This window comes from Oncorhynchus mykiss, chromosome 27 (assembly GCF_013265735.2).
Source record: "Oncorhynchus mykiss isolate Arlee chromosome 27, USDA_OmykA_1.1, whole genome shotgun sequence".
In the NCBI taxonomy this organism is placed as follows: Eukaryota; Metazoa; Chordata; class Actinopteri; order Salmoniformes; family Salmonidae; genus Oncorhynchus; species Oncorhynchus mykiss.
The window spans coordinates 23,464,860-23,481,800 of NC_048591.1; the positions used below are offsets into that span (position 1 = coordinate 23,464,860).

At 44.2% G+C, this 16,941-nt stretch overlaps 1 protein-coding gene across 2 annotated transcripts in view; it reads left to right on the forward strand.

The window, feature by feature from the left end:
* Positions 1 to 16,941, forward strand: part of zgc:77784 (uncharacterized protein LOC402947 homolog) — a 67,398-nt gene that overhangs the window by 38,727 nt on the left and 11,730 nt on the right. For both annotated transcript variants that reach the window (XM_021588051.2, XM_021588050.2), the window contains exons 4-20: positions 46 to 166; positions 244 to 382; positions 4,651 to 4,778; positions 8,269 to 8,393; positions 9,431 to 9,602; positions 9,819 to 10,024; positions 11,382 to 11,463; positions 11,732 to 11,906; positions 13,035 to 13,201; positions 13,394 to 13,515; positions 13,649 to 13,865; positions 14,129 to 14,244; positions 14,852 to 15,035; positions 15,274 to 15,492; positions 15,887 to 15,929; positions 16,051 to 16,157; positions 16,381 to 16,764. In XM_021588051.2, coding sequence (XP_021443726.2) covers positions 46 to 166; positions 244 to 382; positions 4,651 to 4,778; positions 8,269 to 8,393; positions 9,431 to 9,602; positions 9,819 to 10,024; positions 11,382 to 11,463; positions 11,732 to 11,906; positions 13,035 to 13,201; positions 13,394 to 13,515; positions 13,649 to 13,865; positions 14,129 to 14,244; positions 14,852 to 15,035; positions 15,274 to 15,492; positions 15,887 to 15,929; positions 16,051 to 16,157; positions 16,381 to 16,764 — 2,707 coding nt within the window. The remainder of the gene's footprint in view (positions 1 to 45; positions 167 to 243; positions 383 to 4,650; positions 4,779 to 8,268; positions 8,394 to 9,430; positions 9,603 to 9,818; positions 10,025 to 11,381; positions 11,464 to 11,731; positions 11,907 to 13,034; positions 13,202 to 13,393; positions 13,516 to 13,648; positions 13,866 to 14,128; positions 14,245 to 14,851; positions 15,036 to 15,273; positions 15,493 to 15,886; positions 15,930 to 16,050; positions 16,158 to 16,380; positions 16,765 to 16,941) is intronic.

A 16,941-nucleotide genomic window follows, 5' to 3' on the forward strand; every position in this document is an offset into this window, starting at 1 on the left:
ACATGACGTGATATGATGACCTGTCATCACTGTCTTGTTTTTCAGATGCGTGGGGGCAAGCTGATGATCTCCCACACCAGGAAGAGTGATGCTGGCATGTATGTGTGTGTGGGCACCAATGTGGTGGGAGAGCGGGACAGTGATCCTGCTGAGTTGGTGGTGTATGGTGAGTCGTGTGTGTGTGTGAATGTGTGTGTGTGTGTGCACGTGTCTTCGTGTGTAACTCTGGGTCTCTCTTTGCAGAGCGTCCTGTGATGATGCGGAGGCCGGTGAACCAGGTGGTGATGGAGGAAGAGACCATTGACTTCCTGTGTGAGGTACATGGAGACCCCGCTCCCACGGTACGCTGGCGCCGAGAGCAGGCAGAGCTCCCCCGCGGGAGGTGAGGACACATTGACAGATGGTATCCAAACATGCATGGCTTGAGAGATGCGATCACTACTTGAGTATGTGTAGCTAGCTACCTAGTTTAAATATCAACAGTATTGTCAGAGTAGCATAATATTTCATTTAACACCCGCTTTAGCTTACATCATCAATCATATTCGCTCTGGTTAGCTGATACACACAGCATAGAGAGGCAGAAAGACATAGAGAGGAGACGCTGCATCAACGACCCTCCAACCCAAACTCACCGTTTTTTTCAGTCAGAGTTGCACGTGTCAGGGCAGCAGCAACACAGGCAAGCTAACCACCATATACTAAAATATCCACACAAGCCACTAGTCAGTCAGCCAGCCATATATCATGAGATAGAAGATTATGAATATTATATTATGTAGTTATTTTATACAAGCATTGAAAATAAATCATAATCAGTCAAATAAATCTCACTAGCTAACTAGCAGATGTAGATCAATCATCAATTTGAATGATCAGTTGATAGCCCACCCTCCTTTTTGATGTCAGTCATGTGTTTAGGAGGCACTGTAGCTAGCTTGCTTACAATTTGTGATGAGTGAATGTGTTGCAGAAATAAATAGGGGGATGCTTTTGATGGAGTGCTGGAAGTACAGACAGACTGACAGAATTAGGGAAGCCCATTCACCAGGGATGCATATGCGATTAAAGTATGTGACCTAGAAAGCACAGCTACAGTAATTACTCATTAATTCATGCCTTCCCTTCCCTCAGCCAATACAAATTCATGAATGGGAGGCCAGTGAGGATTCATCAGTTTTGACATGTACAGTACCAGTCAAAGGTTTGGACACATCTACTCATTCAAGGGTTTTTCTTTATTTTTACTATTTTCTACATTGTAGAATAATCATGAAGACATTAAAACTATGAAATAACACATATGGAATCGTGTAGTAACCCAAAAATATATTTTAGATTCTTCAAAGTAGCCACTGTTTGCCTTGATGACAGCTTTGCACACTCTTGGCATTCTCTCAACCAGCTTCACCTGGAATAATTTTCCAACAGTCTTGAAGGAGTTTCCACATATGCTGGGCACTTGTTGGATGCTTTTCCTTCACTCTGCGGTCCAACTCATCCCAAACCATCTCATTTGGGTTGTGATTGGGTGATTTGTGGAGGCCAGGTCATCTGATGCAGCACTCCATCACTCTTCTTCTTGGTCAAATAGCAACACAGCAACTATTAAAACATTCCCAAACCAGAAACCATGGATTGATGGCAGCATTCGCGCGAAACTGAAAGCGCAAACCACTGCTATTAACCAGGGCAAGGTGACTGGAAACATGACCGAATACAAACAGTGTAGCTATTCCCTCCGCAAGGCAATCAAACAACCTAAGCGTCAGTATAGAGACAGAGTAGAGTTGCAATTCAACGGCTCAGACATAAGAGGTATGTGGCAGGGTCTACAGTCAATCACCGATTTACAAAAAGAAAACCAGCCACGTCGCGGACCAGGATGTCTTGCTCCCAGACAGACTAAATAACTTCTTTGAACGCTTTGAGGACAATACAGTGCCACTGACACGGCCCGCTACCAAAACCTGTGGACTCTCCTTCACTGCAGCCGACATGAGTAAAACATTTAAACGTGTTAATCCTCGCAAGGCTGCAGGCCCAGACGGCATCTCCAGCCGCGTCCTCAGAGCATGCGCAGACCAGCTGGCTGGTGTGTTTACGAACATATTCAATCAATCCTTATCCCAGACTGCTGGTCCCACATGCTTCAAGAGGGCCACCATTGTTCTTGTTCCCAAGAAAGCTAAGGTAACTGAGCTAAACGACTACCGCCCCGTAGCACTCACTTCTGTCATCATGAAGTGCTTTGAAAGACTAGTCACGGACCATATCACCTCCACCCTACCTGACACCCTAGACCCACTCCAATTTGCTTACCGCCCCAATAGGTCCACAGACTATGCAATCGCAACCACACTGCACACTGCTCTATCCTGTCTGGACAAGAGGAATACCTATGTGAGAATGCTGTTCATCGACTACAGCTCAGCATTTAACACCATAGTACCCTCCAAACTCGTCATCAAGCTCGAGACCCTGGGTCTCCACCCCGCCCTGTGCAACTGGGTACTGGACTTCCTGATGGGCCACCCCCAGGTGGTGAGGGTAGGTAACAACATCTCCACCCCGCTGATCCTCAACACTGGGGGGCCCCACAAGGGTGCGTTCTGTATGTGACAAATAAAATTTGATTTGAAATAGCCTTTACACAGCCTGGAGGTGTGATGGGTCATTGTCCTTTTGAAATAGAAATGATAGTACCACTAAGCGCAAACCAGATTGATTGGCATATCGCTGCAGAATGTTGTAGCCATGTTGGTTAAGTGTGCCTTGAATTCTAAATAATTCACCAACAGTGTCACCAGCAAAACACCACCACACCACCTCCTCCATGCTTCACAGTGGAGATCATCCATTCACCTACTCTGCGTCTCACAAAGCCACGGCGGTTGGAACCAAAAATCTCACATTTCTACTCGACAGACCAAAGGACAGATTTCCACTGGTCTAATGTCCATTTGCTTGTGTTTCTTGGCCCAAGTAAGTCTCTTCTTGTTGGTGTCCTTTATTTGTGGTTTCTTTGCAGCAATTTGACCATGAAGGCCTGGTTCACACATTCTCCTCTGAACAGTTGATGTTGAGATGTCTGTTACTTGAACTCTGTGAAGCATTTATTTGGGCTGCGATTTCTGAGGCTGGTAACTCTAACTTATCCTCTGCAGCAGAGGTACCTCTGGTTTTCCTTTCCTGTGGTGGTCCTCATGAGAGCCAGTTTCATCATTGCACTTGATGGTTTTTGCGACTGCACTTAAATAAACTTAAAAATTTCTTAATGTTCCACATTGACTGTCTTAAAGTAATGATCGACTTTCCATTATCTTGCCATATTATGGACTTGGTCTTTTACCAAATACCACCCCTACTTTGTCACAACACAACTGATTGGCTCAAGCGCATTAAGAAGGAAAGACTTTTCTCAAATAAACGTTTAACAAGGCACACTTAACTGAAATGCATTCCAGGTGACTACCTAATAAAGCTGGTTGAGAGAATGCCAAGAGTATGCAAACCTGTCATCAAGGCAAAGGGTTGCTGCTTTGAAGAATCAAATATAAAATATATTTTTATGTTTAACACTTTTTTTGGTTACTATATGATTTCATGTGTTATTTCATAGTTTTGATGTCTTCACTATTATTCTACAATGTAAAAAATAGTAAAAATAAAGAAAAACCCTTGAATGAGTAGGTGTGTCCAAACTCTTGACTGGTAATGTTCCTCCTGTGACTCTGCAACTTGATAGTTGGAAGATCATCCGGGAGCAAAATGTTTAAATATTATTATGATTTTACCGTAACTACGGTGACTCACTCTGCCCATTCTGATTGGCTGTTTGACTCAAACACGGTTGGCTTGTGCATATTTCTCTGCAGATCTATTAAGTTATAAGGTTTTCATCTTTTATCTTTTTTTTGATCCGCAGTTTCAGATGACTTCATACAGTTACATTTTGATGGGTCAGAGGGTCAGGTACATTCAAGGTCACTTTTACATAGTTCAAAGGCAGTGGTTGTCACACCTGGGCCATGTCCAAAATCTGTCTTGCCTACTACTTACTAAAACTACATACTGTGAACTAATCATAGTACATACTATATAGAACGTACTGTTTAGTAAAGACCAATGCGGTAAGCAATTATTATTATTATTATTATTATTATCAACATACTGGGCTCACCTATCCTAAAAATGCCTCATCTAATGCACAATTACGTTGATTCCCGCCATTTGTTCATTTGGGTACAGCGCATCCCATTATCTCATTATCAGCTGTTGTCAAACACTCGTGAGTCTGAATGACGATGACGATTCTCTTCTTCAAAAGTATGCAGTGAATTCTACTAGATGAAAACCCAAAATTAGTATAACATCCTGGCATTTAAAGCTTACTCGAATTCTCAAAATTTCAAATACTATCAAACTTTCTATTTTCGCATACCTAAAATGCCCACTATTTAGAATGCAAGTATGGATTTTTCGACACAGCCCTGGTCTTTCTGTCTGGTTTACTTTAGGAAAATACTTTGACTCTGTTTCAATCTCTCCCAGGTTTAGTTTATGAAAATATTTCAGAACGCTGTCTAACTTCTCTCAATGGTTTACTTAATGCAAATACTTTTGACTCTCTGTGTGTCTCTGTCCCAGGTTTGAGATCCGCAGTGACAACAGCCTGCGTCTGACCGGGGTGAGAGAGGAGGACGAGGGAACTTATACCTGTATGTCTGAGAACAGCGTGGGCAAGACGGAGGCTTCAGCCATGCTACAGGTCCATGGTAAGAAACAAGTACTCACTCTCACTCTCTCTCTCTCTCACACACACACACACTCACTCTCACACACTGATATACATTCTCGAAGGCACACTCATGCATGCAGTACAGTAGTCACACACTTACAGTGGCTTGTGAAAGTATTCACCCCCCTTGGCATTTTTCCTATTTTGTTGCCTTCAACATGGAATTAAAATGGATTTTGGGGGTTTTGTATCATTTGATTGGCAGAAGATGTCTACCACTTTGAAGATCCAAAATGTTTTCATTGTGAAATAAGATGACAACAAAAAACTTGAGTGTGCATAACTATTCACCTCCCCCCCCCCACACACAAAGTCACCTTTTGCAGCAATTACCTCTGCAAGTCTCTTGGGATATGTCTCTATAAGCTTAGCACATCTAGCCACTGGCATTTCTTCCCATTCTTCAATGTAAAACTGCTCCAGCTCCTTTGAGTTGGATAGGTTCCTCTAGTGTACAGCAATCTTTAAGTCATACCACAGATTCTTAATTGGATTGATATCTGGGCTTTGACTAGGTCATTCCAAAACATGTAAATGTTTCCCCTTAAACCACTCAATTGTTGCTTTAGCAGTATGCTTAGGGTCATTGTCCTGCTGGAAGGTGAACCTACATCCCACTCAAATCTCTGGAAGACAAACAGGTTTCCCTCAAGAATTTCCCTGTATTTATCACCACCCATCATTCCTTCAATTCTGACCAGTTTCCTAGTCCCTGCCGATGGAAAAACATCCCCACAGCATGATGCTGCCACCACCATGCTTCACTGTGGGGATGGTATTCTCGGGGTGATGAGAGGTGTTGGGTTTGCACCGGACATAGCATTTTCCTTGATGGCCAGAAAGCTACATTTTAGTCGGAGTACCAGAGTACCTTCTTCCATATGTTTGGGGAGTCTCCCACATGCCTTTTGGCAAACATCAAACGTGTTTGCTTTTTTTTTTCTTTAGCAATGTTTTTTACTGGCTACTCTTCTATAAAGCCCAGCTCTGTGGAGTGTACGACTTAAAGTGGTCCTATGGATAGATACTCCAATCTCCGCTGTGGAGCTTTACAGCTCCTTCAGGGTTATCTTTGGTCTCTTTGTTGCCTCTCTGATCAATGCCCTCTTTGCCTGGTCTGTGAGTTTTGGTAGGCGGCCCTCTCTTGGGAGGTTTGTTGTGGTGCCATGTTCTTTCTATTTTTTAATAATGGATTTAATGGTGCTCCGTGGGATGTTCAAAGTTTTGGATATTTTTTTAATAACCCAACCCTGATCTGTACTTCTCCACAACTTTGTCCCTGATCTGTTTGGAGAGCTCCTTGGTCTTCATGGTGCCGCTTGCTTGGTGGTGCCCCTTGCTTAATGGTGTTCCAGACTCTGGGGCCTTTCAGAACGTGTGTGTGTGTGTGTGTGTGTGTGTGTGTGTGTGTGTACTGAGATCATGTGACACTTAGATTGCACACAGGTGAACTTTATTTAACTAATTATGAGACTTTTGAAGGTAATTGGTTGCACCAGATCTTATTTAGGGGCTTCATAGCAAAGAGGGTGAATACATATGCACGCACCACTTTTCCATTTGTAATTTTTTTTTAATGTAGAATTTTTTTAAAACAAGTCATTTTATTTCACTTTACCAATTTGGACTATTTTGTGTATGTCAATTACATGACATCCAAATAAAAATATATTTAAATTACAGGTTGTAATGCAAAAAAATTGTAAAAAAGTAAAGGGGGATGAATACTTTTACAAGGCACTGTATGTCCACTTAATTTGACAGTGGTCATGCGGAGTTGTCAGAACTCTTCCCATCCATCTGGAAGTGTTGGAATATCAATGTATCTGTGCTATGCTCTCTTCTTTTCAATGCCACTGAAAGAAGCTTATGCTAAACCGTATGGATTACTCCCTCTGACAGCTGTTTGGTTGATGGTGGGCCAGAGAGCAGGACCACTATTAATAAGACGCGCGGTGTTTGGTGTGTGTGTGTGTGTTGGCTGATGGGGAGTCGGGGTTGACTTCATCCCCCATTTGCTTTTGTCAGTCCTGATGTAATCTCAACCAGTTTCATCCCCCCGCATGTGGTTCTCATTGTACCTCCATCTATGTCTGCCCATTCTGTAAGTCACCATTCTGACTTTTGTAGATGTTTTTTCAAATATATTTTTAAATCTAGGGTGGCGGGGTTGTGATATTTAATGCATGCAGTATCATCAGCACCTAATGGTATAAAAGAGCCTGTAACATGGCTTAGTACTGGCCCGTTGCAGCACTCAGGCAGTGCAGTAAGTAAGCCTGTACTCTGACACAGTGACTTAATTTGTACCAGATTAAGGATTGCTTTCAAATCAAATGTGTATATATATAGCCCTTCATACATCAGCTGATATCTCAAAGTGCTGTACAAAAACCCAGCCTAAAACCCCAAACAGCAAGCAATGCAGGTGTAGAAGCACGGTGGCTAGGAAAAACTCTCTAGAAAGGCCAAAACCTAGGAAGAAACCGAGAGGAACCAGGCTGCTGTTTTTACTCTTATTAAAGAAGTGTGTTGGTATATGAGGACATAAAGTTCACACATTCATTGACATACTGTTCTGTATGTTACCATAGAAACCCATGATTTCTAAATGGGTAATTATTCCACTTCTTTTGATGTTGTTTTTTTATATTGTAAAAACAAATCTAAATATCAAAAGGTAGAGGCAGTTCTGTTACATGTCCACTCTGATGACTATTTGAAGTGAACATAAACCACATGACTGTTTAGCAACAGATTCTCTGCACGGTTCCCTGTTACATCCCCCCTGCTGGCTGGTGTTAGTGTAGTGAAGTCAGTCGCTCTCTGGCTGTGTGTGTGTGTGCTCTATCTCTAACGTGGGAAGATCTGCTGTGTTCTCCCTCAGTGAGAAAATCAAGACACGACACAGATGACTCTGTTCCCTTGAGGATTTAGCCTGATCGTGTTTGTGTGTGGTGTGTGTGTGAAGACAGGGAAAATGCCTGCAGAGAAGAGAGCAGCAGGAGAGCTCAGAGTCTATGGAAGGGAAGTCAGTGCTGTCGTTATTCAGTCAATGTCTATAGGAAGACGATGTGGTGGGATCAGAAGCAAGCTGTGGCCACAACACACAACCTGACCGCCAGTTCATTTCCACTGATATCACTCCAAAGTAAACCCACAAATACCATCACAATAGTTTGATTGGAATTAGATGATGGCTCGTCTCAGTATAAAAGATATGCATCAATGTTTTCACTGGATAATGTGAAAATGATAGGGCAGATTAATCAGAAAGGGAAACCATGAGGGTTAAATGTGACAGCAGTCAAATCATGGAGTAAAAGGGTAGTGCTAAATGTTTAATCAATACTGTTCTGGCATTACTGAATAGGTATTGATTATGCAGGGGAGGCGGGATAAAATGGTGAATTTAAATGCTAAAGCCTAAAACCTGAATCTCCTAAAAGAGTGTTTCTCCTCTCCAGTGCCCCCACAGATCGCCATCAAACCCCGGGACCAGAACTCGGCTCAGGGGCGCAATGTCACCTTCCGCTGTGGCACCAGAGGAAACCCCTCACCTGCCATCTTCTGGAAGAAAGAAGGAAGCCAGGTAACAGTGTCACTTCCTGACAAATGGAGAGAGACCAATAAAGACTACCCCCTAAAAAAAACGAATACCTTGTAAAGAGGTTAAAAGAATTAAAGAAAATTCCAACTGTACACACTACAACATGTGTAGTTGTAGATAAATGGCACTTTTAAACTGATCAACAAAGTAGTGATGTTTTTATGTCACATTTGAAGTACATGTACATTTGAGTAATTTAGCAGACACTCTTATCCAGAGCGACTTATAGTAGTGAGTGGATACATTTTTTTAAAACCTTTTTCCTGTCCTGTTCCCCCGTGGGAAACGAAGCCACAACCCTGGCATTGCAAGCGCCATGCTCTACCAACTGAGCCGCACGGGACCGGTAGGATTTTGTGGTGTTTTAGCCTTATTTGTGCTCAACAGTCTGTTATTTTGATCAGCAGTAGATACATAGTTTTCTCACCATGTTTGTTAGTTGGTGACTCATTTGATTCCTCTCAGCTTGAAAACAAACCCGGGAATCGTTAGATTTAACAGCGCTTTCTCACTTATTTTCATGATTGCCCGGGCTCTTGAAGAGACGTTGGCCGAGGTGAAATGAGGGAGGGAGCTCATTTGCATTTGGCTGTAAAATGCAAATACTGATACATGTTGGAAAGAGTGACAGGGAGTGCGTTGGCAAGGAAGTCGCTGTTGCCTGCAGACCGATGAAGGAGGAAGGGTAGAGAAGGGGGTTGACTCGGATGAGCTACATCAGGTGGGAGAAGAGCTGCTTCCCTGGAATATAGGCACAGAAACACTACATTTAACACCTTCTGTCATTATAACTTAATAGAAATACATTCTGATAACAGAGGGAGAACAATAAAGATGTAAGTAAGTGTTTCACGGTAAGGTCTAAAAGCGCATGTCACCTCACATCAAGCCAACAGACCAAAACAAAAGTCCCAAGTCATCTCCTGCTATTCTGTATAATGCATGCATAAAGTACATCTCTGATTCATCACTAGCTAAGATGCAAGTGTTTCTTTCTCGCTCTCTGTGTGTGTGTGTAGATGCTGCTGTTTCCTGGCCAGCACTTCTCCCAGTCCGGCCGCTACTCTGTGTCCATGAGTGGAGAGCTGTCCATCACCGACGTGCACCCAGAGGATTCTGGGTATTATATCTGCCAGGCCATCAGTGTAGCAGGAAGTGTCCTGACCAAAGCCCTGCTGGAGGTGGAAGGGGGTGAGATTGAGGGGGTTACTTTGGGACGAGGAAGGAATATGGTACTGGGAGGGGAGAGCCCAGTACAAATACATTGATATTATAACATGCATGTATGGATTAGCAGGTAGGCTCTGACAGCTCTACATAACCACTGTCAAATAGAGTGGACATTACAGCGTGTGTGACAGGACCCACTTACATAATGTCCTGTCGGTTATTCCCTCTCCCCCATAGGTCCTTCACACCGTGTTCCACCAATAATCCGCCAAGGCCCAGCCAATCAGACTTTGGCTCTGGGGTCCGTTGCCCAGTTTCACTGTCATGCGATTGGTGGACCCTCACTAAAGATCGGATGGGAAAAGGACGGGAAAAAGATTGTGGAGGACGACCCCCGCATGAACCTGATGGAGAACGGGACACTGCAGATCACTAATGTTGAGGTACTTGTATGATGTCATGGAATAAAAATATGTCTGGGATCGGATTTGTCTTTTGATCCTCATGAATAAATGAGTATTGCGCGGCTGGACAGAAATGCCATCCATCATCTATACATTTTTACTTTCCCCAATGCCAGAGGGCAACATTCTTATGTTCTCCTCCATTACAATTTTTTTTTTAAGTCTAGGTGAAACTGAATTTCAAACAGACTTCTCCGGTGTGATTACGTGCCTATGCAGTGTGTAATGTTAATGAATGGACTTGTTTGTAAATGTGTTCTGCTTTGATGAAAGACCAGTCAGTGGCCCTTTTGTGCTGTGGCCTCACTGGAGGTGGGCGTGCGGAGCGGGGAGTGCAGCATCGTTTGTTATAATTGACTGTGGCCACGCATGATTAACGATCTCAGAGCCTTTAATTACATCTCTGGCACAACTCTCTCGCTCTCGCTCTCTCTCTCGCTCTCTGTGTCATCACTGTGTCATGCTCAGCATTTGTGCTCAGCAAACTTGGAGCATTAACACAAAGTCCAATGCATCAATGAGGTGGGGGAAATATGCCATGCCACTGCGCTCAATGGAACAGAAGAGATGCATTAGCTTGGCATCAAGAGGGAGGGAGAGGACCAGTTCTAGAGGGAGAAAGAGGGACTAAAAATATTTAGCCTAGCGATGCCCCTCTTCAATATTTCAGCAGTGGTTAAACTCACACGGAGTTCATCTGTCCACATGCTACCAGTCCACCATCCAGAGGTCAAATCTAACATGAATTTATGTTGGTTACAGTAGACTGGCACTCCGCCAGCCCAGTGTTGGTAACACCATTAGGCCAGTGAAGCATGAGGACATGTATACAGTACTGTGGCAAAGGAGAGCAGGTAGACCAGGGGTGTCAAACACATTCCATGGAGGACCTAGTGTCTGCTGGTTTAATTTTTTCCTTTCAATTAAGCTCTAGACAACAAGGTGTGGGGAGTTCCTTACTAATAATTTCGCTTAATTCATGAATCAAGTACAAGGAAGGAGCGATAACCCGCAGTCACTCGGACCTCTGTGGAATGAGTTTAACACTTGTGAGCTAGACCATGTAGACTACTGTTCACTCAGGACTCCTGGTGCTGCTGTGGCTGAGGGATGTCTGCTTTGTGGCAAAGTGGCATTTTATAAAAGCTTTTACCTTTTTAAACTTCTAAAAGTGAGTCTCAGGCAGCAAAGCAGTAAACAAAAAAGCCATTAATAAGTAAAAAGAGGAGATCCACTGGGATTGGCTTAGCAAACACAGTATCTAAAGCACCATGGTTCCAATGTTTTGGGCCCCCTCTCCTCGTGTAAGGGAGCTAAAATGCACATCTGTTGCTAGGATATGGATTCGGGAATGTACACGTGTGTGGTGTCCAGCGCCACGGGGGAGTCAAGCTGGAGTGGGACACTCACCATGAGAGGTAAACACACACAATTCTCTCAGCGCCTCACAAAACCAAACACCACTGGTTTCAAATTATACATTACATTATACAGAAACCTACTTTCCTGCTTTAACTACAGTATTCACCACTACTGTGTGTGAATATCAACAGACTTGAAAAATAAACAGTCAAACTCATACTATATCCCAGTACACTACCACACACTACTATATCCCGGTACCATTATCACACCCCACCACTGTGTCTCATGTTATCTCATGCCGGATCCCTGTTTGTGTCCCAGAGGATGGAGCCCCTGGGTCATCAGTTCCCCGGGTGTCAGAGTCCATCCAGCTGCCAGGGCCGCCCCAGAGGCCTGTGGTGACGGAGGTGACCAGGGGCACAGTCACCCTCACCTGGCAGTCCAACCCCCACGAGGGTGGGGCCGCTGTGACCTCCTACATCATCGAGGCCTTCAGGTACTGTATGACATGCAAGGACTGGGTACCAGAGCAATATATTTGCAAACCGCATTGCCCAACCTCTCTTAATACATGGCTCTGCAGGACACCATATAAATAGAGGATTTTTATTTCAATGCTTTCTAGGTCTGTTGCTATATCAGTTGTGTTCTTGATGTGTATTTTATTCACATACAGAGAATGTCCATTTGGTTTAACTAAGCCATTCATACATGTGCTACAGGGACAGGAAATAACAACATGAAGGGAAACCGAGCTGTGACAGATTTAATAAAAGCGTTCTGGAGCAGAGAATCATAGAATCAGTTGCATAAAGGGGGAAAAAAAGCAGCATTTTCCCCCTGGTCCTGGACTGCACTGACCTGGGGCTATGGAAGGGCAGCCTAGCCAGAAAGCTCTCATCACAGGCAGAGAGGTCAGAGGCTCAGGACAGGCAGAGCCAGACACAGACAGGCCAACAGGCTGCCTGTTGATTGGCACGGAGACTGACAGCACAGTTTGAGAGGAGATATTCCCATGGGTAGCTGTTAGCTGCTTTCCTAAAACTTCATCTAACAGAGCACAGTCTTTAAATAGAGCTAGCTGCTGGATGAAAACATATCCTATTATTCCTCTGCTAACCCTCCTAGGACTGGCGAACAGGGCTTAATGGAAGGAGAGTGGAGAGGAGGGAGGAGAGGGATGCTTGAAGGGGGTTGGAGTACAGTAGAGGGCAGATTGCCATGCAGATCTTCTATGACACCTAGTTAAGGAGCAGGTCAGAGTTCGGAAGAGTTTGTTCGTTTTGGACTTCGGTAAGGGTCTTTTAGTCTGTTTGAACACATTATTTTTCTTGTGGCAAGCCGAAATTGAGCCGAAGTCTACGCCCCTTGAAAATTAATGACAGATTTCTTGCGTTATCGTAGATTAATTCAGACTATTTTGAGAAAGTGTATACTGGCTACGGCATCTCAAAATTGTCAAACAGTGTTATTGTCCCTTTTTTTGTTGTTTTTCAAGGTCTTTTAAGGGAGTATGTTAGCCTACTCGTTCGGTTCGGCTAGCCGAGTCCTCATATCAGGATAAGGACAAGGCCAGACAATCCTACCAGAATTCAATCTGTAATTGATAAATGCTCTTTTCCAGCCAATCTGTTGGCAGTGTGTGGCAGACGGTAGCTGACCGCGTGAAACGGGAGAAGCACACAGTCATTGGCCTGTACCCAAACACTGTCTACCTGTTCATCGTCCGAGCGGTCAACTCCTACGGTCTGAGTGACCCCAGCCCCATCTCTGAACCCATCAGGACACAGGGTCAGTATGGGCACAGAACAGCATATAATGTGCATAATCACTCAATCACTTGAACTGTTTCGTAGTAAAGTGTTACGTGATGTTAGGCTGTTTTGAGTGCAGTGTGGTATGACATCAGGCTGTTCTCAATGCAATGTGGTATGATGTCAGGCTCTTCTGAGTGCAGTTCTCTCTGTCTCTGTGTTGTTGTAGATGGGAGTCCTACAGAGCAGGGGGTGGACCACAGACATGTGCAGAGAGAACTAGGGGAGGTGTCTGTCTTCCTGCAGAAGCCTGTGGTCCTATCACCCACCAGTGCCCAGGTCTCCTGGACTGTGAGTAAAACTGAGTATTCTAATCTGGAGAAACAATATTCTACTTTATACTGTGCTACATACTTTACAATATCTTGGAGTAGATCAATACCCACCTCCTATGTCCCTCCTCCTGTGTTCTGTCATTGGCCAGGTGTCGCGTCAATCTCAGTATGTGCAGGGCTACAGGCTGCTGTACCGCTGCACTGGCAGCGTCTGGTTGGTCCAGGACGTGAAGGCTGGGCCTGAGCTTAGCACTGTCCTATCAGACCTGCGCACGGACACAGAGTATGAGGTGAAGGTCCTTCCCTACTTCAACGAGCTGCAGGGACTGGACAGCCCCCTGGTGCTGCTACGCACCCCTGAGGAGGGTAAGACACGCAGCAGGATGCAGGAGCGTCCCTCTCTGAAGTAGTGTACTATGCCTACAGACTTCTTTATTGTCGCTGCAAGGGCAGTAAGAATCCATTTTCCTTAGAATTTAGTAAAGTGGGTTTTTTTTGCTTCTAAAATGACTAATCAATGCTGTTATATGCTACTCTAGAACACCACAGCAGAATTTTATTGACCAAAGTCTATTTTTGATCCTCTGGGTCTTGTTAACTAACAATTTTCCATATTCACATCCTTCCAGTGTTGAGTGCTCCCCCGCAGGCTGTGTCAGTGGTCCAGCTCAGCAACAGCTCCAGCATCCGTGTCTCCTGGGAGCCTCCCTCTGACGATCAGAGTGGTATAGTCCTGGAGTACAAGGTGAGATTACAGCATGGAGACTGTTGAAGCTGTACCTGGTTGGAGGAAAGTGCTACTCTAGACTACTGTCTGATGTTAATATAGTGAAATGTGGGCAGTTAATTAGTCACTACAACTGTTCGTGGGAAAGAAAAATTAAATATTTGTTTGAATCAGCAATGTCCTGATTTTAAGCAGTCGGTTTTATCAATGTTGCCAAAACATGCTGTGCAGAACAGAAATGCAGTGCTAGTGGTTTTAATTAAATATTGCAAATTGCTCCCTGATTAATATCTGTTAACAGTAACACTTCTATAGAATACAAAAACACAATTTAACAAATTTAGTCCTCAGATTTAAATCATATGTCCTCATCTTGTCAATTGGATCTCCTCTTAAGTTTTGATTTGCAGTCCCCCAAAAAATGTTCTCAGATTTTTCTGGAAAGGCTTTTAAAGCCTATTGTATCCCCATGTTGAGCTGGCTTACAACAACAAAATATCTCCGCTTATGGTTCAATTGTCCTCTTGGCAACATGATCGACTTGATGCTTCTAGTGTTTTTAAATGTTGTAGGTCATTTCTGTCCCTACACCACTTAGTATCACGCTTGTTTCTCTGTCTGTCAGGTCTGGTGCCTGGGAAGTGACTCTGAGATGAAGACAGAGAGCCATATCAACAGGACAGTGGATGGAGCAGTATTGTCCATCCTACTGACTGGGCTGCTACCAGACCTCCAGTACAATGTGATGGTGGCTGCAGTCACCATCTTGGGAGTTGGTGAACACAGCCCACCTATAGACCTGGTCCTCAGTGAGTCAGCTTTAACACCTTAGATGCAACATTAATAGCCTGTCAACTTGGTCCTCAGTCAGTAATGGGAGATGACTAAAGACGAGGCTTGAGGTTTCTGAATTGTTTGTTACTGGTATACTGTATTTCAACACTTCTTGCTAGAAAACCAATGGGGTTAGTTAGTTGTCTGTTTATTCAGGAAGCCATATTGGAAATTAATTTGCCAGCCTGATAACCTGGACTCTCCATCATTCAGCCCTGTCACTGGACATGCCTTCAGACCCTCTGCAGAAAGACAGCAGCCTCAGTCTATCAGAGCAGATCACGGGTGTGGTCTGCCAACCAGCGTTCATCGCTGGGTTGGGTGTGGCTCCGTGGCTGGCGCTCATGGGTTTCAGTGGTTGGCTGTACTGTCGCCACCGCAGGAGGAAGGAGCTGGGACACTACACCACCTCATTCGCCTACACACCTGCAGGTATACTGTAACATCCTCAACCCGACACTGTATTCACATAGCATATAAACAACACCATTAGCATTACAATACTAGTTTGTTCCAATCCTGTCACCATCACATTTGCCAAGTCTGAGCGTCTTAAATGTGACTTGTTGTAATCTGTGGGTTTTGAATCCTAGTGTTGCTGTCATATTCCTTTTTAGTGTATCTAGGTCAGACTCAGAAGCATGGCCTTAATGAAATTACAACAAAAAAACGGCATGCCTGAATCACAAGTGGGACACACTGTTTTGTGCCCTTGAGTATACGGCATATTATCTGAATTTGTTTGGCAAACAGCCCTAGATGAAAGCCACTGCATAATAAAGAGATATTTTAATTGCAGCCATTGCTTTTGTTGTTTTTCCTGCAGTTGGATTCGCTCACATTGAAGGATCTGGTCTCAGCAACGGAAGGTAGAGATCTTGGTTTTACTCAGAGCATCAATGTAAACATGAGTGGACTCGTTTTTTTAAATTACAACCAGCACAGACTTACAGTAATATCTGACCTTTAGTTCTCTCCATCTGTCTACAGTAGACCAGGGATGCTGGGCTCCAACATGGGGAACGTTACCCAGAATGGAAAAGACTCAGTCAACTGTTGCTCTGGCAAACTGGACTCTACAGACAGATACTACAATGGTGAGAGCCGACAGTCACGTCTTGCAACTTGGGATGGGATAAAATGCAGTAGTTTGAATAGAAGCTAAATGAATAGTAATACGCTGCCTTTACAGCTCAAATGATGGAACCTATTTCAGCTTTTGTGATTGACCAGGAAATTGCAGAGGGAAGATCAAGTGGTTCATTCAAGGAAATGTTTGACTTTTTAAATGTTTTAATGACTTTCTATTTCTCACTGCAGTTGCCATCTCCAATTACCTGAGCCAGTCTGAGAAATACAGCTCAGTGTCCACTGACAGTCCCATCTACAGCACCATCAATACAGCTGCTGCTGAGGACTTGCAGGGTTTAGCCTACTACAACACATACTCCAACACCCCCTGCACCCAGGGCTCCAACACCCCCTGCACCCAGGGCTCCAACACCCCCTGCACCCAGGGCTCCAACACCCCCTGCACCCAGGGCTCCAACACCCCCTGCACCCAGGGCCCTGACTCCTATGCCAGTACCCCCGTCCTCTCCAACTTCGGCTTCTTCGGTCTGGTGCAAGACCTGGACCAGTGGACCATCCAGTCTGGACAGTCTGTAGAGTACACCAAGATGCAGTATGCCAGGACAAGCAATGGTACAGGCACCAATTGCACTTCTCATGTACTGTAGTTAAGGGCTCATGGAATGTTAAGTGGTGAGGATATACAGTACCAGTCAAAAGTTTGGACACACCTACTCATTCCAGGGTTTTTCTTTATTTTTACTGTTTCTACATTGTAGAGTAATAGTGAAGACATCAAAACTATGAAAT